Source organism: Bombina bombina, chromosome 3 (genome assembly GCF_027579735.1).
Source record: "Bombina bombina isolate aBomBom1 chromosome 3, aBomBom1.pri, whole genome shotgun sequence".
Lineage (NCBI taxonomy): Eukaryota > Metazoa > Chordata > Amphibia > Anura > Bombinatoridae > Bombina > Bombina bombina.
The window spans coordinates 1,218,218,775-1,218,242,030 of record NC_069501.1 but is presented as its reverse complement, the minus strand read 5'-3'; the positions used below and the strand labels follow the sequence as shown (position 1 = coordinate 1,218,242,030).

The 23,256-nt window shown below is 38.4% G+C and overlaps 1 protein-coding gene across 1 annotated transcript in view; it reads left to right on the top strand.

Moving 5' to 3' along the window:
* Nucleotides 1-23,256, top strand: part of AAMDC (adipogenesis associated Mth938 domain containing) — a 232,868-nt gene that overhangs the window by 23,230 nt on the left and 186,382 nt on the right. The window contains exon 2 of the mRNA XM_053708684.1: nucleotides 8,372-8,505. Coding sequence (XP_053564659.1) covers nucleotides 8,380-8,505 — 126 coding nt within the window. The 5' untranslated portion in view covers nucleotides 8,372-8,379. The remainder of the gene's footprint in view (nucleotides 1-8,371; nucleotides 8,506-23,256) is intronic.

Sequence of the window (23,256 nt, the reverse complement as noted above, 5' to 3'; positions counted from 1 at the left end):
TCAGTTAGCAACTCTGAGGTTCATCAGATTTCAGTCGGACAACATCACGACTGTGGCTTACATCAACCATCAAGGGGGAACAAGGAGTTCCCTAGCGATGTTAGAAGTCTCAAAGATAATTCGCTGGGCAGAGATTCACTCTTGCCACCTATCAGCTATCCATATCCCAGGTGTAGAGAACTAGGAGGCGGATTTTCTAAGTCATCAGATTTTTCATCCGGGGGAGTGGGAACTCCATCCGGAGGTGTTTGCACAGTTGATTCATCGTTGGGGCAAACCAGAACTGGATCTCATGGCGTCTCGTCAGAACGCCAAGCTTCCTTGTTCCGGATCCAGGTCCAGGGACCCCAAGGCAACGCTGATAGATGCTCTAGCAGCGCCTTGGTCCTTCAACCTGGCTTATGTGTTTCCACCGTCTCCTCTGCTCCCTCGTCTGATTGCCAAAATTAAGCAGGAGAGAGCATCAGTGATCTTGATAGCGCCTGCGTGGCCACGCAGGACTTGGTATGCAGATCTGGTGGACATGTCATCCTTTCCACCATGGACTCTGCTGCTGAGACAGGACCTTCTACTTCAAGGTCCTTTCAACCATCCAAATCTAATTTCTCTGAGGCTGACTGCATGGAGATTGAACGCTTGATTTTATCAAAGCGTGGTTTCTCCGAGTCAGTCATTGATACCTTAATTCAGGCACGAAAGCCTGTCACCAGGAAGATCTATCATAAGATGTTGCGTAAATATCTTTATTGGTGTGAATCCAAGGGCTACTCATAGAGTAAGGTCAGGATTCCCAGGATATTATCTTTTCTCCAAGAAGGATTGGAGAAAGGATTGTCAGCTAGTTCCTTAAAGGGACAGATTTCTGCACTATCTATTCTTTTGCACAAGCGTCTGGTGGATGTCCCAGACGTTCAGGCATTTTGTCAGGCTTTAGTTAGAATCAAGCCTGTGTTTAAACCTGTTGCTCCACCTTGGAGCTTAAATTTGGTTCTTAATATTCTTCAGGGGGTTCCGTTTGAACCTCTTCATTCCATAGATATCAAACTTATCTTGGAAAGTTCTTTTTTTTTGGTAGCTATTTCCTCGGCTCGTAGAGTTTCCGAGTTATCTGCCTTACAATGTGATTCTCCTTATCTGATCTTCCATGCAGATATAAGGTAGTTCTGCGTACCAAACCTGGGTTTTTACCTAAGGTGGTATCTAATAAGAATATCAATCAAGAGATTGTTGTTCCGTCTTTGTGTCCTAATCCTTCTTCAAGAAGGAAAGTCTATTACACAATCTGGACGTGGTTCGTGCTTTAAAGTTTTACTTACAAGCTACTAAAGATTTTCATCGAACATCTGCTTTGTTTGTTGTCTACTCTGGACAGAGGAGAGGTCAAAAGGCTACGGCAACCTCTTTCTTTTTGGCTAAGAAGCATAATCCGCTTAGCCTATGAGACTGCTGGCCAGCAGCCTCCAGAAAGGATTACAGCTCATTCTACTAGAGCTGTGGCTTCCACATGGGACTTTAAAAATGAGGCTTCTGTTGAACAGATTTGCAAGGCGGCGACTTGGTCTTCGCTTCATACTTTTTCAAAATTCTACAAATTTGATACTTTTGCTTCTTTGGAGGCTATTTTTGGGAGAGAGGTTTTACAGGCAGTGGTACCTGCCTTGTCCCTCCCTTCATCCGTGTACTTTAGCTTTGGTATTGGTATCCCACAAGTAATGGATGATCCGTGGACTGGATACACCTTACAAGAGAAAACATAATTTATGCTTACCTGATAAATTTATTTCTCTTGTGGTGTATCCAGTCCACGGCCCGCCCTGTCATTTTAAGGCAGGTATTTTTTAATTTTAAACTGCAGTCACCACGGCACCCTATGGTTTCTCCTTTCTCTGCTTGTCTTCGGTCGAATGACTGGATATGGCAGTTAGGGGAGGAGCTATATAGCAGCTCTGCTGTGGGTGATCCTCTTGCAACTTCCTGTTGGGAAGGAGAATATCCCACAAGTAATGGATGATCCCATCACAAAGATATCTAGCTGCCTTCAGTAGAATGAATTTGTATACTAGTGATTTCTTCTATACTAGGGGTTATTTGGAAATGTGTATATATACACAGTAACGTTTTGTGAAAGAGTTAATTGCTCTTTAGCGCCACCTAGTGGTGTATAGGTATATAAAGAAGCAATGTATGTTTGTCAGGCATGGCATGAGGAAGGGATAAAATCCCAAAACGTTGCCTGTTTGTTCTTGTGTCCTGTCAAATAAATAAATGTTTTCTGCGGTCACCTTGCTGCTTATTTATGTTTCCATCTTTTAGCCAATAGCCATGCAGCCATCTGACATTATGCTGGATAGCTAGCATGCTATTGGCTCAGATCACCTCACTGCAAAATAGCATTGCTGTGGGTGGCCTGAGGCGCTCAGCGCACTGAACACTGCAGACAAAGGAACTTTCACCATGAAGTATTTTATGCTTAATAACTGAAAGTCCCTTTTATTTGTTGCACTGGTAAATCCTAGCATTTAACAAACGCTAGGATTAACTATCACTTTAAAAACAGAAGGGGGGGGGGGCGATAAGTGGTACAGTCTAAAGTTTAGAGATGAGCATTTCAGGTACACACATTCACTGGGGCTGAAATTTCCTGCCAACACAACAGGCACTCCTATGTGTTCTATGAATAAAGAAACAGACACCACAATGGCCTAGTACCACCAAGACCAACAATATAGGTATAAAATATACTCACAAACGTGATGCACCCAATGGTGCTAATGGGGCAGGCTGGAGCTTTGCAGTAGTCCAGCTAACTTATCAACCGGACATGGGCTCCCATTTATCTGTGTATGGATATAAAACACACAAACATAGTCAAATACCGGCTCACCCCCTCCCACGGGTGCTGCGTGAGGGGGCCCCGGACTTCCAGCGGGGGCAGAGATTCCTCCTTGGCCACATCAGTTGGTGTGCCCGCAAAGTCCCACGGACAGAGTCAGTTTTCCTCCGAAGATCTGACTTTTGGCTGAAGAGCAGCGGTGCCCGCTCCTCCTTCTATGGAACTGCTTGCGGGGTGGTTTTCTTGAATTGGTTCCTGATACTGAAGTGGAGTCGCCCAGTTGGTTAAACGCTGGAACTCTTTCTTCACTTTACCGTACCACCCCCTCCCCGGGTGCTCCGTGTGGGGGCCCCGGACTAACAGCAGGGGTAGAGATCCCTCCTTGGCTGCCTTGCTTGCAAAGCCCTATGGACAAGGTCAGGTACTGCTATACCTCTTGAGGGTTTCTTTTCACTGAAATTTGCTCCAGCTTAATCCTGGCCCTAGTGTGATTCTTTGCTACGAGGCCAGAACGCTTAAATAATAAGCTGAAACATTGTGGCGGTGGTCCGACAGCCATAACTACTTAGAGGTCGAATTGTTACAAATGTGTTAATACTTTTTTATACATACAAAATTTATTCTCTAGGTTACATAGAAGATATATTGTCTGCCTGGGTCTTCTCTGATCCTCTATTTAAATCTTTTGGAAAAAATAGCCACAATTCTATTCTTCGGTAAAGGTTATCTTATTATGTGAATAAGGTCATCTTAGGTTTATAATTCCTGACAATAAATTCCTTCTATATTAAAAGTAATAGCATAAATACTATCTCATAATCTATGAAGCCATATACAGGAGTAATAAATATCTAGTTTCTGGGTCCTCCAGCCCCAGATGTAATTGGCTAAATCAGCAAGCTAAACAAGGCTGCACTTAGTATGCTTGTTTGGGTCAAAATAAACCTGCTGAGAATAAGTTCTGCCTTTTTAGTTAGTGCACTTGATAGTGTCATGTGTACATTTAACGTTGTTACTGTGAAAATTCACTGCTTTATTTCATATTTTTAAACTACTATGTATTTACATATTATAGGCAGTAAGTCATTGCTAATTCTAGAAGTGGCCATGCTACAGGGCTAATCTTGTTTTACATATATTTTTTTTTATTTTTTTTTAGTAGGCCCTCTTAGCTTAGTTAAAATTGTACTACGTAACACAGATGGTCATGCACAAAATAAAGGCCCAAATAGAGTACTTCATTTAACTATTAACCTCTGGGTAAAAATGTATTAATTATTCAAACCTTGTTAAGTTCATCAATACAATAATAAAACTAGGATAAGGATAGCCTAACTAGGGCGGCATTGTAGAAGTGGAAAGAGACGGGTATTTAATAAATAAAAACCACTCCTGACACATTGTCAGGACGAGACATTCATCCCTAAAGGCTTCTGCGCTCTGCTGTGGGGCCACCAAAATAAAATATATTGCCTATCTCCCTAACTGATTTAGAATCTTTGGCTATCGCTAAGAATACCCTTGACGGCTTCGGCTTCTAATACAGATTTTAACTAACTCACCCCCCCTTCTTCCTCTTTTTTTTTTTTTTTTTTTTTTTTTTTTTTTCCCTTTTCACCGGTAACATTCCTCCCAATTTTCTTTTGCACGATTCACCTTGTGGGGCTGCCACTTTTGGTTTTTCTCAGGGTTGCCTCTTCATCACTTGGGGTACTTATTACCCCTCATCCTTATTATATAATCACTGACACATGGATACATTTCTCACTGTAAACACCAAAACTTCTCCTTCAGTTATGGCAGCAAGGCAAAGAGATAATAATAATAAAAAAAAAGCCACCTTGGAAACCTCGGCATACATACATTCCATCAGTGCCAACCCACCTCAGATGAACGAACCAATAGATCTACAATCATTAGTTACAAGTATATCCGAAGCCTTGACTCCTAAATTCAACGTTCTTAAAAATGAGATTAATCAAGACATCCTTTCATCAACACATGAAATACGCCAATTTTCTAACAGACTGTCTGAGGCAGAACAAAGAATTTCTGACCTGGAGGACATCATGGGAGGTCACAACTCAAAGATAGAAATTATAAATTCCAAGCTTTTAAGAGCACAGACCAAGCTAGAAGATTTAGAGAACGGCGCTAGGCGGAATAATCTTAGTGATAGGGGTCCCAGAAGAAAAACAATATGAAGATTTTAACACGTTGCTAACAGTCACGATACCACAGCTCTTACAAATTCCACAATCTCAACCACAAATAGTCTTAGAGAGAGCCCACAGACTAGGATGGCAAACAACTGAGAAAGGGAACCCCAGGCCTAGGCCAATCATCGCCAAAGTACTAAATTACCAAGATAAACTTTTACTATTACAATCTTTTAGAAAAAAATCAACCTATTTCTTGGTGATGCTAAAATAATGCTTTTCCAAGATTTCTTAGCTGAGACATCAGCTAAGAGGAGGGAACTGGCCCCAATCTGCACCAAACTAATCAATCGGGGTTACCGAGCTACCTTAATTTATCCAGCCAGACTGAAAATAATAATTGACAATCACACATCTTTTTGAATCCGCTAGGAATGCAGAAAAATGTATTGTTCAGATGCTTTCCCCGGGATAAGATAGGGGCTGCAATTAGTATTCATTAATTCAGCTTACTTTCATCAAGGTTTTTATTTATGCCAGTTCTTGTTAGGGTTGTCCCTGGGGCCTTGGATGGTCCACGGCCAGCTGGGGCTAGGCGCAAGTGCTGCCTGGAGAAGAGGGAATGTACATATACAATGTTGTCTTGTTTTTTATTTTTTGTTCTGTGGGTGTGTTGTGTGTGTTTTTGTTTTGTTTTTTTTGTTTGTTTTTTTAAAGATGGTGGATGTGGCAGGTGGATTTAAGTTATATTCTTGGAATATTGAGGGTATCACATCCCCTATTAAACGGAAAACAATTTCTCATCTAAGAAAAATAAATACAGATATTGCTTTCCTACAGGAAACTCATCTAAATCTGGAAGAAGTTCTCAAGCTTAAATTTTCATGGGTCAAAGAAGTCCTTGCCTCCTCCAGTGTGAAGAGGAAAGGAGGTGTCACAATTCTTTTAGGGAAGAAATTAAACTATGAAGTTCTTCATACCAACGCAGATACAGAGGGAAGGTTTCTAATGATAAAAATTAAAATAGCTAAGACATTGTTTACATTATATAACTTCTATGTGCCCAATGTTTTTAATTTGCCTTTTTGGGAGGCAATTCAGGCCAGTATCATGTCATATGTGGAAGGCTACCTGATAGTAGGAGGGATTTCGATATGGCACCACAGTATCCCTTAGACAGGTTAAGACAATTCCTTTGGTCTTAGAAGTAAAAGAGATCCTTTATATTCTTAGAATCAAAACTGTTCACTAGACTTTTTCAACATCAGAGGGTTAGGGATTTTTTGGATGTCACAGAATCCTGACACAAGAGACTTCACATGACTTTCTAAGGCACAGAAGTCCCTCTCTAGGATTGATTTACTTTTGTTATATGAAAGGCTGTGTAAAATGGGAATAACATCTGGGATTCTTCCTATTTGTATCTCAGATCATGCTCCCATCTTTCTTGATTTTCAGTTTAGTGACCTTCCTTCTAGGAATCGTCGGTTCTATTTTCCTCTTTATCTGGCATCAGATTTTAAGTTAAAAAATTGGCTTAAAACTAAGTTTGAAGAATGTTTCTTTTAATCAAGAATATATCAATTGTCCTATTTTCTGGGAAGCCGCAAAGGCAGTCCTTAGGGGGGAGATATTAGCTTACAGTATAAACAGGACAAAGAAAATTAAACTAAGGGAAAAGGAAATTCTGATGTCAGTATCTAATGCATATAATCATCATTTACTAGAGTATACATCGGAGAGCTGGGCAAAATATACATCTGCATTAAAGGAAAGGGACTGCTTTCTTGTATATAGAGCTGCGCAAAAAGATCCGAGATTCCAGGCCAAGTTTTACAAGCACGGAAATAAAACCGGAAAACTCCTGGCAAGTCTAGTCAAGAGGGATAAAGGTTGATTATTGATGCCTTATTGATTCCCTTCAACGCAAAGGTAAAATTTTAACGAGCCCAGAGGAGCTCCTGTAGATATTCTCCAATTACTACCAAGATTTATACTCCTTTAAAACTTCAAATAATCTTAATCACGAGGACTTTTGGGGTAAAATTTCTTACCCGACTTTAGCATCTGAGATGGTTGAAACTCTCAACTCTCCTATCTCTGAACTAGAAGTTTCTAGATCAATCCAAGACCTCTCCTTGAACAAAGCTCCGGGCCCAGATGCTCTTCCCAATGAATTTTATTTATATATATAAGATACTATCTCCTGTTATTAAAACACACCTAACATCACTTTTTAATGATATGTATATTGAAGGCAATTTGCCTCAATTTAGTGTAACTGTCTAATTTAAAATTAAATTTTATTTCAAAATGACCTGCAGAATTATTATTTTTCACAAAAAAATATCATTACAGAAAGTGAATAAAAATCCTTCCTTTGGGTTCAAGGCTAATTCTGCTGTATATCTGTCACTAATTGACTTTGAGATAACTGTATAATATTATAGCTGGGGCTAGCTTTTTAGTCTGCTGACAAAAGCCCAGGTTGGCTCATACACATAAAACAAATAGGGGTGGTGTTTGCCTAGTGATAAATAATTAGTTAAAAGGGATATTAATGTTTTACCCCTTCCCACCGGGACTTATTTGTCTACATTGGAACAGAGTTCCGATGTAAAAATTGAAATTGCGCAATATTTTATGTGATCGTATGATTTCAATGATTGGATTGTTTCGGGGGGATGCCTATGATGCTAGGCACCCCCTCCAGCCTGCGATCCCATTCAGGAAGCACTTTTTTGCTTTAGTACAGCCAAATGGCTAGGCTAAGGGCGCTAAAGCCCAGTGCAGTTAAGACGGCATAGAAAGTACTAATGTTGAAAAGGGGTGTAAAGTTAAGTCGACTTTTCTGATAGGGTGGTTTGTTGTGGTGTGTGTGTGTGTTTTTTTTTTTTTTTTTTTTTTTTTTTTTTTTATAGCAACACAATTGCAATGTCTTTACTTCACCTGTTCACTTGTTTAGCTATAATGAAAACCTGGCCTGTTGGGAGTACTTGAGGACCACGGTTGAGAAACACTGATTTAGATGACTCATACCATTTTATTTCTGCTATCTCATTTGCTTAGTTCTTGGTAGCTAGGAGGTGTGAACTAGCTGCTGATTAGGGGCACATATACACCTATTGTCATTGGCTCCCTGTTGGGCATTGTACTGCTACTTCAACAAAAAAAGTAAGCAAAATTTGCCAATAGAAGTAAATAAGAAAGTTATTGAGAACTGTATGTTCTATCTGAGTCATGAAAGAGAAGCTCGGGTTTTCATACGTTCGCACGTGGTCTTCCCTATCAGACAGTGATTTGTAATGTTGCAGAAGCATAACTAGGTTCCTCATGTTTGTCTATGTTCATGCCTCGTCTGCGGTTTCTTTTGTCTCAGGTCTCACAATGTCGTCTCCAGAAATCTCCAAGCTGTCTTGGGGCAGTATGAAGGTTGCGGGTGAAATGTATAAGGATTGCAAAGTCTGGCCTGGAGGCAGCAGGACATGGGACTGGAGAGAGACTGGAACAAATGTAAGTATTGCTATAGCGATGGAGAAGAAATCTTATGTGTGAAATTTAAAGGCATAGGAAAGCCAAATAAGCTGGCATGATTCAGAGAGCGCAGGTCATTTTTGAGACACTTGTTAAATTAACTTCTATTTTCAAATGTGCTTTGTTCTATTTGTATTCCTTGTTGCAAAACAATATGCACATACCTTACACTAGTGGGAGCTAGCTGACTGCACACATTGTGTCTCTTGTGATTGGCTAACTAGATGTGTTCAGCTACCTGCCAGTAGTGCAATACTGTTCCTTCAGCAAAAGATAAGATAATGAAGCAAATTTGGTAATAGAAGTAAATGAAGAAGTTGTTTAAAAATGCATGTTCTATCCAAATCATGAGTTTTTTTGGGGGGTTTCCTGTTAGTAGTATACTAAACATATTAAAGGGACACAACCCAAATTTTGTGATTTAGATAGAGCATGCAACTTTCTAATTTTACTCCTATTATTTTTTTCTTTGTTCTCTTGCTATCTTTATTTGAAAAAGGTATCTAAGCTAAGGAGCCAGACAATGTTTGGTTCAGGCCCTGGGCAGGACTTGTTTATTGGTGGGTGAATTTATCCACCAATCAGCAAGAACAACCCAGGTTGTTCACCAAAAATGGGCTGGCATCTAAACTTACCTTCTTGCTTTTCAAATAAAGATACCAAGAGAATGAAGAAAATTTGATAATAGGAGTAAATAAAAAAGTTGCTTAAAATTGCATGCTCTATCTGAATCAGAAAAGAGAAAATTTGGGTTCAGTGTCCCTTTATACCCATTCAAGAACACACACAAATTAAATGTATTTTTTGGTACATGTATTAAATGTCGTGGTTTTTTTTTTTTTTTTTTTTAAGTCAAAATGGAACTTTCAAGGCACAGTATACACCAATTTTCATATAACTGCATGCAATATACACTACTATAAAGGATATGCACAGACACTAATCTAAAAATCCTGTATACAATTCATGATTCAGAGCGTCCAGTTATATAATTCCTTGCGTTTTCTTTGTTAAAATCTCCTTTCCATGACCTAGATAGGCTCTTGAGCATGGGCTGTAATGTTTGCAACAGTGCAAGCGCTGAGCTTTCCTAAGAAGGCTTTCATGGAAAGGAACTAATGTTTTAACACAGAATTCCAAGAAGGTGTAAACTGGTACATTTGCTTAAAGGGACAGTCAACATCAGAATTTTTGTTTAAAAAGATAGATAATCCCTTTTATTACCTATTCCCCAGTTTTGCATAACCAACAGTTATACTAATACACTTTTTACCTCTGTAATTACCTTGTATCTAAGCCTCTGCAAACTGACCCCTTATTGCGATTCTTTTGACAGACTTGTATTTTAGCCAATCAGCGCTTACTCCTAAGTAACTTCATGTTCGTGAGCTTAATGTTATCTATATGACACACATGAACTAAAGCCCTCTAGTGGTGAAAAAGTGTCAAAATGCATTCACATAAGAGGCGGCCTTCCAGGTCTAAGAAAATGGGATATGTACCTCCTAGGTTTAGCTTTTAACTAAGAATACCAAGAGAACAAAGTAAAATTGGTGATAAAAATAAATTAGAGGTTTAAAATTGCATGCCTTGTCTGAATCATGAAAGTTTATTTTGGACTAGACTGTCCCTTTTTAAGAACACTTACAATCTGAATTGTGGATGTTTAATTCTGACTTCCATTTCTTAATGAATTGCAAAATATCAGTATATAGAACTTTTTTAATTTTAAAATTGTTCATTTAAAGGGACACTGAACCCACATTTTTTCTTTTGTGATTCATATCGAGCATGACATTTTAAGCAACTTTCTAATTTACTCCTATTAAATTTTCTTCATTCTCTTGGTATCTTTATTTGAAATGCAAGAATGTAAGTTTAGATGCCGGCCCATTTTGGGTGAACAACCTGGGTTGTTCTTGTCGATTGGTGGATAAATTCATCCACCAATAAAAAAAGTGCTGTCCCGAGTACTGAACCAAAAAAACTCTTAGATGCCTTTATCAAATAAAGATAGCAAGAGAACGAAGAAAAATTGATAATAGGAGTAAATTATAGCATGCAATTTTAAGCAACTTTCTATCTGAACCATGAAAGAAAAAAAATTGGGTTCAGTGTCCCTTTAATTCAGGTCCCAGGGAACTAGTACTCCTTCACCTTTTTTTTCCCCTGTAGTTTTTGGACTAAAATGGTTAAAATTACATCAACTCACTATTAACTGGAAGTCGCTCACAATTCTTCTTAATTCAGAACACTGTATGCCTTCTTGTTACTCTATTCTACCATCTCAGCCCTCCAACCATCAGACAATTCCACTCAACTGGAACCTGCCATCCCCAAAGAATATACATAATTTCTCAATGTATTTGATAAGGAGGAGGCAGAATCTTTTCCTCCACGTAGACAGTTTGACTGTCCTCTTGAACGCTTACCTGGATCTCCTATTCCAGTTGGTCATGTCTACAGTCTCTCACAGCCAGAGTTTGCATGAAAATCTAAGGAAGGTTTTTAAAAGACCTTCCACCTCTCCCGCTGGTGCTGGTATATTCTTTGTACGCAACAAAATAAACTAGATATTAGGGGTGCTTACAATTTCATATATATCATAACTGGAGACGAATGGCTGACTGATTTCTGTACCAGATACAGACTTTACGAGTATACAGTTATGCTATTTGGAATTCCTGTAATGCCCCCGCAACATTTAAAATTTTAATTGACGTTTTTCGTGATTTACTACACTTCTACGTCATAATATACCTCAATGACATTCTCATCTTCCCCACCAACATTGACTATCACATCATTGACAATCAAACTGTTCTAGCAAGACTCAGATTTTATCACCTATATGCAAAACCGGAAAAATGTATATTCCATTCTCAACAGCTATCTTTCCTAGGATATCATATCACCCCACTTGGAGTTCAAATGGAAGATAATAAAGTATCTGCCATCACCTCTTGGTCACAACCTAAAACAAGGAAGGAACTCCAGATTTCTAGGATTCTCAAACTTCTACCGTAATTTTATTAGGAACTTCTCAGCAATAGTTAAACCTTCTGACTTGTCTAACTGGAAAAATATTCCTTTCAACTGGTCCAATGAGACTCAACTATCTTTCGATTTACTAAAGAACACGTTCACCACAGCTCCCATACTCTATTTCCCTGACCCCAGCCTCCAATATATTTTGGAAGTAGACGCCTCAGAATGACACCAATTGCATATTCAATTACAACCCAAATCCTTAAAGGAACCTGTTCATCCAGTTGCCTTCTTCTCTCGCTCTGTCTCAATCAGAACTCTATTATCCTATTGGAGAAAATAAACGTCTGTCAATAAAATTATCACTTGAACACTGAAGGCATCTACTTGAGGATACCAATACACCCGTTCTTATATATTCTGACTAGGAATCTTAAATACCTCAAAAAACAACTGTACTGTTTCGGCCAGGCAGGTTAGGTGGAGTCTCTATTCCTTAGATTTTGTTAGGGCCGCCACTAGAAATTTTGGGCTCCTGACTTAACCATTGATCAGGGCCCCCCTCCTTTGACATTTGCAATTTTTGACCAAGTGACTAAAACGTATATATGCACTTTATTCTTAAAGGACCAGTCAACACTGTAGATTTGCATAATCAACAAATTCATGATAACAAGACAATGCAATTGCACTTAGTCTGAACTTCAAATGAGTAGTAGATTTTTTTTTTTCTGACAATTTTAAAAGTTGTCTTTTTCCACTCCCCCTGTACCATGTGACAGCCATCAGCCATTCACAAATGCATACACTTATTCTTGCACATGCAAGACTGTGCACATTTTGTTAATGGAAGTAAAATAGAAAGTTGTTTAAAATTGCATGCTCTATCTGAATAATGAAAGTTTTAATTTTGATTGAGTGTCCCTTTTAAGTGTCTATTTAAACTTGGAAATGTTGTAAAGGTAGTAACATACAGACACATTCTTACACTGAAACACACACTCACACGTAAGGATTCACATATAGACACTAGCAGACATGCAAAGAAACGCACTCAGACACCCAAACAGAAACTCAGCACTTGTTTACATTGACCTGACAAGTAATGAGGTAAACTACAGTTTTGTAAAAAAAAAAAAAAGGAGATTTAGAAAACAAAATACGGAGTTCTGATTATCTTTTTGTAAAGGAAGATACCAACTAAAGGATAACAGCATGTAGTGGCTGAAAGGAAGGGCCCTGAACTGCCTAAATAATAATTTAAAGGTTAAATGGTAGATTGGTGACTTCTGGAAAGGTCTCATTAGTCTTAAAGTCTGTAGAAAGATGTGAATAATCAGTAGTAAGGTCAAAATGTCCTAAAAAGGAACAGACAATGGACACACACATAACAAACTCAAACTTGCACATACACCCAAGGAAACGCCGACAGAGACAGCCTCAGAAAACACACAAATACATACACACACCCTCACTGAGACATCCACAGAAAACAGACATACACACTCACCCTCACAGAGGCATCCAGAGAAAATACACAAAGACAAACATACACACACCCTCACAGAGACACCCATAGAAAAAGCTCAAAGACATATGCACACACCCTCACAGACTCTCACAGACATCCACAGAAAATGCATAAAGACATACACACCCACCCTCACAGAGAGACCCACAGAAAAAAAATACATACACACTCATAGATACACTAACCAAAGCACAAAGACCTAAACACAGAAACACTCACAGGAGGAAACATTTATGCACCTTGCATCCCCTAAATCAACAGTGTGTGACATGCATGATAAAAAAAAATCAGAAATTAAGAGATCACTTTTTAAAGAAACATATTTGTAAATGTGCAAAGAAACATAATTCTGTGAATTCAAAATTTTACATTAATGATCTGGGTAGAGGGCTAGATGAAGAAAAGTACTTTTAAAAGGTTGACATATGTTTGTTTTTTCCCCAACCACGAGCACCACTTCAAATATAGTGTACAAATGTTCCCATCTGTGAGCTGTACTTATGGATTTTGAAAATGCTGTACTCTATATGGTCTTGGTGGAACCATAAGCTGTGGTACTCATACCATTAGATCTGGTTAAATGCAGGATTTAGGCTTGTTGGTATGTATTTCAAAATTAAGTCAGCTGTAGTGTAAACTGAACAGTTTTAAGTTAACCGGTTTCATTTCAAACACTGAGCAATCTTAGTCTGAGAGTATAACATTTTATTTATGCAGATGTAAAAATCTTAGATACAATGCCTACTTGCATCTGGAAAGTCCTTGCATAAAGGGGCAGTAAACTGAAATGTAATTTATATATATATTTTTAAATAAATAAAAAAAATGCATATCTGCCAAAAGGGCACCTACCATTTGTGTATTGAGGAGGAATCATTTATGCATGGTTTTAAATATAGAAATTCTACAGCATTGTCAATAGTAAATACACTGCTGCTAAAAAAATGTGGGTTTTTTTGGGCCCGTGGCCCCACCATACATCTATTACCACACTGAAGTTACAATCCAAAATTGCACAAAGAAATAAAAAACATTTGCTAAGTAAGTCCTACCTTCTCTGCAAATGAAAGTGATCTGCCGTCTGACTCAGGCACACACTGTACAAACAAAGTGTCAAGTCTGTCTTACACTGTGCATAGTAGTTTAGTGCACACTCAGAAATCCTCTCAAATGCTAATACTTTACTCATTGTAATAACATTTCCCATGCTCAATTAACACTCTGCTGTAGTACCCACTGGTGGCTGCCAAAATTAAAAAAATAAAAAAATTTTTTTTAGTTTTTGCCTCATGGGGCCCCCCTGGCCCATTGGGCCCCTGACAGGAGTCACCCCTGTCACCCCCTGATGGTGGCCCTGTTTGTTATCATATATTCTACAGGCCTGATTAAAAAAAAACAGAAAGGTTGATGCTCTTTTTAGGAAAAGACCAACTATAATCCCTAGGATGCCCACCACCGTTATACCCCCTTGAGCATTTCATTGGATTATGCACTGATCTTCTGTATACAACAACTCGCCCAACAACAAGATTCTTCTCTAATTTCCTCAAGACTGAAAAAAACATCAGGACAGACTTTTCTATCTTGAGGTACTTCTATACATCCCTCCGGCTTCACAGGATTCTATTCTTCATACTCCATTTCCCTGACCCCAGGCTCCAATACCAGAATACCATGAACTTATTGAAAAGAACTTTCTGGTGTCCCAAAATGTTAGTTATGGTCAAAGGTTACATAGAAGCATGCTCTATTTGCAATCAAACCAAAAATGATTGTAAGAAACCCTACGGGTTCCTCATGTCATTACCTGTACCGGGTAGACCATTGACTTGTTTACTCAAATGGCTCATTTCCTTCCCACAACTTCAGACTGCACATTTTTCATGGATAACATTGTAAAATAAAATATTTTATTTATGCAAACATTATAAAGTTGCATGGATTACCATCGTCAATTGTTACTGACAGGGGTAGTTAGTTTACCTCTAAATTATGGTCATCCCTCTGCAAAATATTACACATTTTATAGGAAACTCACCACAGGATACCATCCACAAACTAATGGACAATGTGAGAGAACAAATCAATGCCTGTAACAATATCTCAAATCTCACTGTTCACACCAACAAGACAAATGGGCCGATTACCTACCAACTGCAGAATTTGCCTATAATAACGCCACAAATTCCTCTACACAGACCTCTCCGTTCTTCGCAAACTATTGATACCACCCGGATTTCCACCTCATTCCTAATATTCACACTCCACGGTCCTTAGTGAATGATATGGTTAACACTCTCTCCCAGAAGTTTTACAAGAAACTATTAAGGATGTTTAAAAACTGCAAAAATATTACTATGACCTCAGTTGCAGAACCGCTCCAGACTATAAGGTGGGTGATAAAGCCTGGCTCTCTACTCGGAAATCTCAAACTACACACTCCTTCTCGGAAGTTTAGCCAGTTGTATATCGGACCTTTTTCAAATCATCAATTCCAACATGGTCTCTACAACTCCCCTCAACTTACCGTATACATCCCCCTTTCCATGTTTCATTGTTCAAACCCTACAAATCCACCAGTGCTTCTTCTGTCACACAGTCTGTCCCCCAAGTGGATCTCCAGTCTAATCCTGAATATGGGGTTGCTGAGAGATTGGATTCTAGAAGGTTTCATGGTGTTCTACAGTACTTGGTACATCGGAAGGGTTATTCCCATGATGAGGATTCTTGGGAACCTGCAACTAATCTCTCTGCTCCTAGACTTGTCTTCATCTTCCACCGACGTCATCATGACAGGCCCTTTTCTTAACCCCTGAGGGGTTTCTTTGGTGCAGGGTCTGTCATATATTAATGGATCCTGTCCGGTTGTTGTTCCTTTAATTAGGGGTAATGTTCAAATAATCTCTGATGCTTTATAAGCTCTTATTTACCCAACCTTTGCTTTTTAATTTTGATAGCAGTGATTCATTGCTCCCTTACATCAAGCCTGCTGAAATCGTAGCTTACGAATTTCTCTACAGAAGCTCTCATGCTCAGTTCATGTCAGCTGATTGGTCTCTTCACAGCTTGTGAAGTCAACTATGCACCTCCTCCTTGCGCTCAAACGCTACAAATCACGTAACGATCGTTCCTGCAACCTCAGGCAGCAAGAATGCTTTCCTCACAGACTTTCCTTACAACCTCCAGGCTGTGGTCACATTCCCCTGGCAGTCCTTTCCTAATTCCTGCTGGCCAGCGCTGCAACAGTTAAAGGTACTCACTCCAGAGTTATAATGATAAGGCTTATAAGTCTAGTGAACTCTCCTTTTATTTTTCAATATGCCAAATCGCAACCTTTGAGATCTTAAGTGTGCATCCCCGACTTTACTCATACATCCTTAAACATCTCTTATATTTCTGTTGCTGGTTGTACCTCTTTCTTATTTCTTGCAGCTTATGTTACTTACATCACCTAAGGTTACTTTAAAATCTGTGTATTTCACTTTTATTTCCTAAGAACATGTAACTTTCACTGCTGCTCGTTCAAGTTGTTGTTATGATCACCATATGTACTAACATACTTGGATGACTATTCCTAGTTAACCCTTGCTACTCAATAACCTTACAGTTTGTAACATCAAATTGCTATCCCTTTTTCCTAGTTCTATATTTGGAATTAGTGATACAACATGGTAGCTACAAAAAAAAAAATATATATATATATATATGGGCTCAAAATTTCCACTCTTTACTAGCCATTGGTGAGTGGAAATATAATGGTGGCGAGTGAAAGTTAGTGAGTGAATGTTGAATCAAAATGTAAATTCCTGTTCCATCATTGACAAACACACATTTTGGGCTATGTGCTAAAAATATCATATATCCTAGATCAGTCTTCTAGGGCTGTAGGAACACAATTAGTGCTGAGACTGTTACTTCTGAGAGGGTAAACAGGGTTAGAGAGAGATTGTAGAGGGAAAGTAAAAGTATAGAAGAAGATAGCTTTACGAGAGAGTGGAGAAAAAAAAAAGTAGAGCGTAAAAAGATATGAGAGGGGGGAAAAAAGAGTGTAAACAGAAGATATGGCCTGAGCGATAAGAAAGAAGGTAAAAAGAGAGATTGAAGAGAGGAGGGAGGGGAGAAAGATAGTTAAGAGAGAAAAGGAAGAGATGATTATTAAAAGAAAATCTCCAGGTCTGCTACGACCTTCCGTGACTGTCAGCACTCTCTTTCTCTAATCTTTCTTCAACAACTTTCTATTTCTATGTTAATCTATTACTGTATGTAGCATTATTTAATTTAAGGTATAAAATAAAAAAATATTCAAAATGACCACAATAATGTGTTTCACAATGACTAAACATATGCAAAGAGGGGGTGTAGTAATGGGTGTGGGAAGATAGTGGGTAGGATCAGAAGTGGCGAGTAACATTTTGGCCCAGCTAGTAGCTTACCACCTGAAATTGTGAGCCCTGTATATATACTACTTCTCTTTAATTTCACTGCACTATAATTATTCTTTACTGATAACATTATGTGCTAAGACTTCTGTTTTGCTAAATGTTTTACTAAGTTCTGTACATTTGATTCACATTGTAGAAAGCATTACAGTTGGTCTGAATGTATTAACATTTTTAAACATGAGTCGCATAAATAAGCTGGAGGAGAGATCTCCAGTTCTTTACAATAAACGCACGTAATCTTAGGATTAAGATGTTCATGAGACTGCTTCTAAGGTAGATTTAGGATCAGAATCTGTCAGCTTCATTATAGCATTGGTAAAGCAATAAACCCTATAACCCCTTTAAAAAGCTCTTGAGGAATGGTAACTACCCCCTCCCACAGTCGCTTTAAAAAACAGGTACAATGTGTACTAAGATGAATTCCAAAACAAAGCAGAAGACCTATAAATTTCATATGGTAGATCCATAGAAGGAGGCAAGAGACATGTCCATGAGACTAATTATAGAGGGCCTGTGATCGATTTTCCATGAGTTGGGGGGGGGGGGTGAAGGAGCCACAAACCATTCCCTATATATGTCCCTCTAACAAGCACTGTATTCTAAGGGGAAACTGGGCTTCAATATAGACTGAGAACCCCTCTCACTGAAGAATCAAATGCACATCCTCATTATTTGACCACCTCCAGCAGAGGAAAAGTAAAGACTGAGGTACATTTGAAGTGGCAGGGGTTTTATAGAGCTCTTTGGGTTTTGGAATCTTTGCTGCCTCCTAGGGGTATGGAAGATTAATTCAGAGGAGTAATGGATTGTGGACTCTCGCCACTTGTATGAAATAAAATATGGTGGCACTGGTATGTGGTATCATTACTGGGTCTTGGGGGGGGGTTTAAAGAATCCTGGCATACAGCATTAGGTTGAAATGCAGGATAAGGATCATGAGGAAGTGATGTTGAAGGCTGCTAGGTATTTCACCACATAATACAACGCAGTTCACTCTTTCCACTTTTGCTCTGATATTAACTAAGAAAAAGTATGTGTAGCCTGTGAAAATGAGTGGATCATAGATATCCTGTAAAGAACTGAGATTTCAGAAACTATGAAATCTGCCTGAGATTAGTTACGTTCCCAAAAGAGAGAGATATTTTTTTTTATATATATATAATTTCTATAGCCCTCAGTTTACACCGTGGTTAGGTTCCAGAAGGAATGGTTGTAAATCAAAATCTTTGTAAATTGAAACCCAGTTTATAATGTAAGTCAATAGGAAGTGAGGGAGATAGGTTCCAGGCCCCTCTCAAAATTGTCATAAGTAACACCTAATACATTTTTTTTTTTAAAGCTTTGAAATGAAGACTTTAAATGCTAAACAGCATTATAAACCTAATAAAATAATAACACAACACAGATTTCACTTGCATTTTTCTGCAAACATTTCTTTCTATGCATTCCAATCTGGACTGATTTATAGACAGGAAGATCTTCTTCCTTTGAAAGCTGCTCGATAGCTCAGGTCTGGTTAAACTGATTAATTTCAGCTTGCTTGGCTTTGCTGCAACACAAACGGACAGCTCCACCTATTGGCTATTTTAATAAATGCACTGCTTCTCATTAGCAGTCACATGACTGGAGAAAAAGGTTGTTATTCTGAAATGGTGTAAATTGAACTGTTGTAAAACGAGGGCCACCTGTATATATGTACGTGTGTGTGTGTGGCATTTAGAGATGTTTCAAGCAAACCGGATGCAAGAACATAAGACTTTTGCCAATCATCTGAGGAAGACGTCTCATGCTGGAGTTTAGAATCTACAGAATGGTGAACGAAGGCAGGAGGAAAATTGAACATGTGCAACAGTGTCTGATACCTGAAAATCCTAATTCCTCCAACATGCACTGTAATGTCCTGTAGCAAGAGCTAAGGGTTTTTCTTAAGCATACTACTATCTTGATCATGCAGTGTTCTCCACAGAAAGTGTTTTTTTTTTCTTCTCCATCTGAGTAGCATTATGAAGTAGCTGGGTGAATGCAGTGTAATACTATGCAATATCATAACATTTTTTGTTATTTATAAATGTTATTTAAAGTGATGGTGAAATGTAGTTTTTTGAAACGCTAGTCAGCATGTAAGGAGTTAAAATAAAGGTACGTTCATTCATGACGAGAAACCCCAAAATATTCTTTCATGATTTGTATAGAACATACAATTTTAAACAGCTTTCCAATTTACTTCCATTATTAAATTTGCTTTGTTCTCTTGTTATCCTTTGCTGAAGGAACAGCATTGCACTACTGGCAGCAAGATGAACACATCTAGGCACTGTGGCAGACTCCTGATGCCCCACCTGGGTATCTCTGCCAGCGAGAAGGCTTCCTGAACACTGGAACATATATAGAGGTGGATGTAGCAAGTGATTATAGCAGTATCCTATCTTAATGAACAGACACAACCAGTATTAAGGTGAAAATAAGATCTGTTTATTGAAGCAACTGCACAGTATTTATACATAACCAAAATCTGATAAGAGCCTAATCCCATCAAGGAAAACAATGCCCACCCCAGACAGCCTGGTGCCTCCATAGAAGCACCAGGAACAGAGATACCCACATAACATATAGTTTGTGTTTTGTGACGATTTCAGGGTACTATTCGATAGTCCTGAACCCCCAGATGTTACAGTCCAAAAAGCGACACTATATGTGGCTGGGGGCCGGAGTGACAGCATTGTAAAGGTACCTGGGAGCAGTCCATGATGATGCTGTTAAAACCAGGGTTCCTTAGTAAGCTCCCTTTCAGTAATCACCCCATGTCCCAATAAGTCCCCAAAAGAGTTACGTGCTGGAGCAATAGGCTCAGCGGGTATCCCTGATGATCCAAGCCGGTGCACAGTTCCATGAGATTCCAGCTGGGACCGGTCATATGAAGCAGAGTAACAGAGTCCAGCCACTGTAACAATATATTTCAAATAGAGAACACAGTAATCATTCCAACAGGGAAAATATTGCCCTTGTGGCCCGGTATCCATGACAAGCACCAATTAGCAGCAGCTCTTACTAGTATAGGATATGTGTGTGTTCTTTTTAAACAAGGGATACCAAGAAAACTAAGCACATTTGAAAATAGAAGTGAATTTAAAAGAGTCTTAAAGTTACATGTTTATCTGAATTATGCAAGTTTAATTTTGTCTTTCCTATCCCTTTAACATGCGCTAAAATGTACCTTTTATCTTGGTTCTCTACACATATTAACACAAATATTTAGGTCTATAAGCGTATACATAATCTAGTGGGAACACAGTTTCCATACACCGCAATGTAAAGGCACTTTTCAGTGCCATTTTTTTTATAACACCCCACAACCGCAGATTTTAGCCCCAAAAATTAAGTGCAGTTTAAAAATAAAAGAGAAATAACACTTGATTTTGGGAGCATATGGGGCAGATGTATAAAATAAACCGGAGATTAGATCTCTGGTTAATTTTATTAGTGCTAATTGCTACCTCGAGCTCACAGTAACAATAACCAGCCACTTGTAATGGATGGTTATTTATTGCGTGCCCCTCAAACGGGCGCACAATAAATTTATTGCTTCACTTGTAATCTAGCCCTAAATAGGCCCTGATGAAAACGCTGTCCTGGATCCCTGCATTAGACAAAAAGCAAGCACCTGCAAATATCTCTGACCTCCTCAGACAGTGCCTGTGTTAGATCAGAGGTGCCGGGTCTTGGGGGTCGGCCTTCTAGTCATGTGTTACTGGAGTTCAGTAACGTTGCAGAAATGGCTAACACACTGTTGATGATAGACTTCCTCCAGACTCATTTGTTTTCTCAGTGTTTTGTATTGATTGCATTATGAGTGTCATAGGTAGTACAGGAAAATATATTGTTGTAGGAAGATGCAGTAGAATATGAGGAAGTGTGACAAGCACAGTGTTTAGCTTCTTCACCAAATGTTTTTTGGGGAAATTTTGCTTCCTGGTGGTGAAGAAATGTAGTTATATGTATTGTCAGTAGGCATTGGCTAGCAAGTGTTATAACTTCAAAGAAAGAGTATAGGCAGCATGCAGAGCTCCACAGACTGGTTGTCTTCTCTTTTGCTGCGCACTGGAAGTTGCATGATACATAATCACAAAAGCATTAACTTTCAATCCACGAAAATTGAATTTTTAACTCCATTTTTGGGTCTAAATCTTTATATATAAGGTGTGTTCATGATTTTTATTTATTTTTAAGGACCTAAAGCATGGGTTTTTGAAAAGTCTACAGTACTTGAAAAGAACACTATAGGGCAGAAACATCAGATTTTTTTAAAGAAAGTTTGGTAGTATCAAAGAATTATGCTTGGATTTTGTTCAGGGGTTTGTATTGACACCTGAACATTGTTGCTGAAAGGAGTTGAGTGCTATACTTAATGATATGCATAAAATATATAATTTGACAAATTGTAGCCTAGCATGACTGTTTAGTAAGACAAAAATTCCAATGGCAGCAGTTAAATTTTATTTCAGGTTCAGGAGCTTGCCACATTCTCGCTAGGTGCCATAGGTCAGAACACCTTTCTAACTCAGGGCTAAACCGTAATTATTTCATTTATCGACTTCTTCCGATGGTGCGTTATACCAAATTATTTTCGAGTTCCATAGAAAGTATTAGAAGCCGTTAAGGGATCATTTACATCCGGTTTCCAACGAAAGAGCAAACATTTAATACACTGTTAGAGTTGGAGGCTGTCGAGACATGGAAGAAAATTACACCCAGCTCAACTAAGTGTAAAAGAGGGAAAAGGGAATTTTTTTGAGAGCTATTTCCTATTGAAATTTTTAAAACTTGCAAATAATTTGTGTTTCAATGTAGAAATTTTTTTTAATATTTATTGTTGTCCCATGTATAGGAATAGTTGCACTTATGTTCTTATGGAAATTTCATATTTACATATAAAAATATATGCAAGCACATATCTACTGAATTCAAACTAGACCTATGGCAAGGGCAGCAATACATATTACATATATTAATAAAGTGAAAAATATAATTATAATAATAATTTATGTAAGAACTTACCTGATAAATTCATTTATTTCATAGTGGCAAGAGTCCTTGAGCTAGTGACGTATGGGATATACATTCCTACCAGGAGGGGGCAAAGTTTCCCAAACCACAAAATGCCTATAAATACACCTCCCACCACACTCATCCCTTAGTTTAATGTATAGCCAAGTAGTGAGGTGTAAAAAAGCATACAAAAAGAGGAAATGTGCTTTTATACAAAAAATCATAACCACCAAAAAATAGGGTTGGTCTCATGGACTCTTGCCACTGTGAAAGAAATGAATTTATCAGGTAAGTTCTTACATGAAAGAAAACATAATTTATGTAAGTGGCAAGAGTCCATGAGCTAGTGACATATGGGATATAATACCAAAGATGTGGACGTCCAGAGTCACTAGAGAGGGAGGGATAAAATAAAAATTTCCGCTGAGAAATTAAATCCAAGTATTATGTTTTTCATAAAATCTATAAAAAAACTCAAATCATAGGAACTTGAATCAAACTGAGACAGCTGCCTAAAGAACCTTTCTACCAAAGACTGCTTCAGAAGAAGCAAACGCATCAAAAAGGTAAAATTTTAGTAAAAATATACAAAGAAGATCAATCTGCTGCTAATTTGATCATCTGAAGCTTCATTCTTGAAAACCCAAGATATAGCGATTGATCTAGCAGAATGAGCTGTAATACGCTGAGGTGAATACTGCTCCACCTTCAAATTAAGTTTTG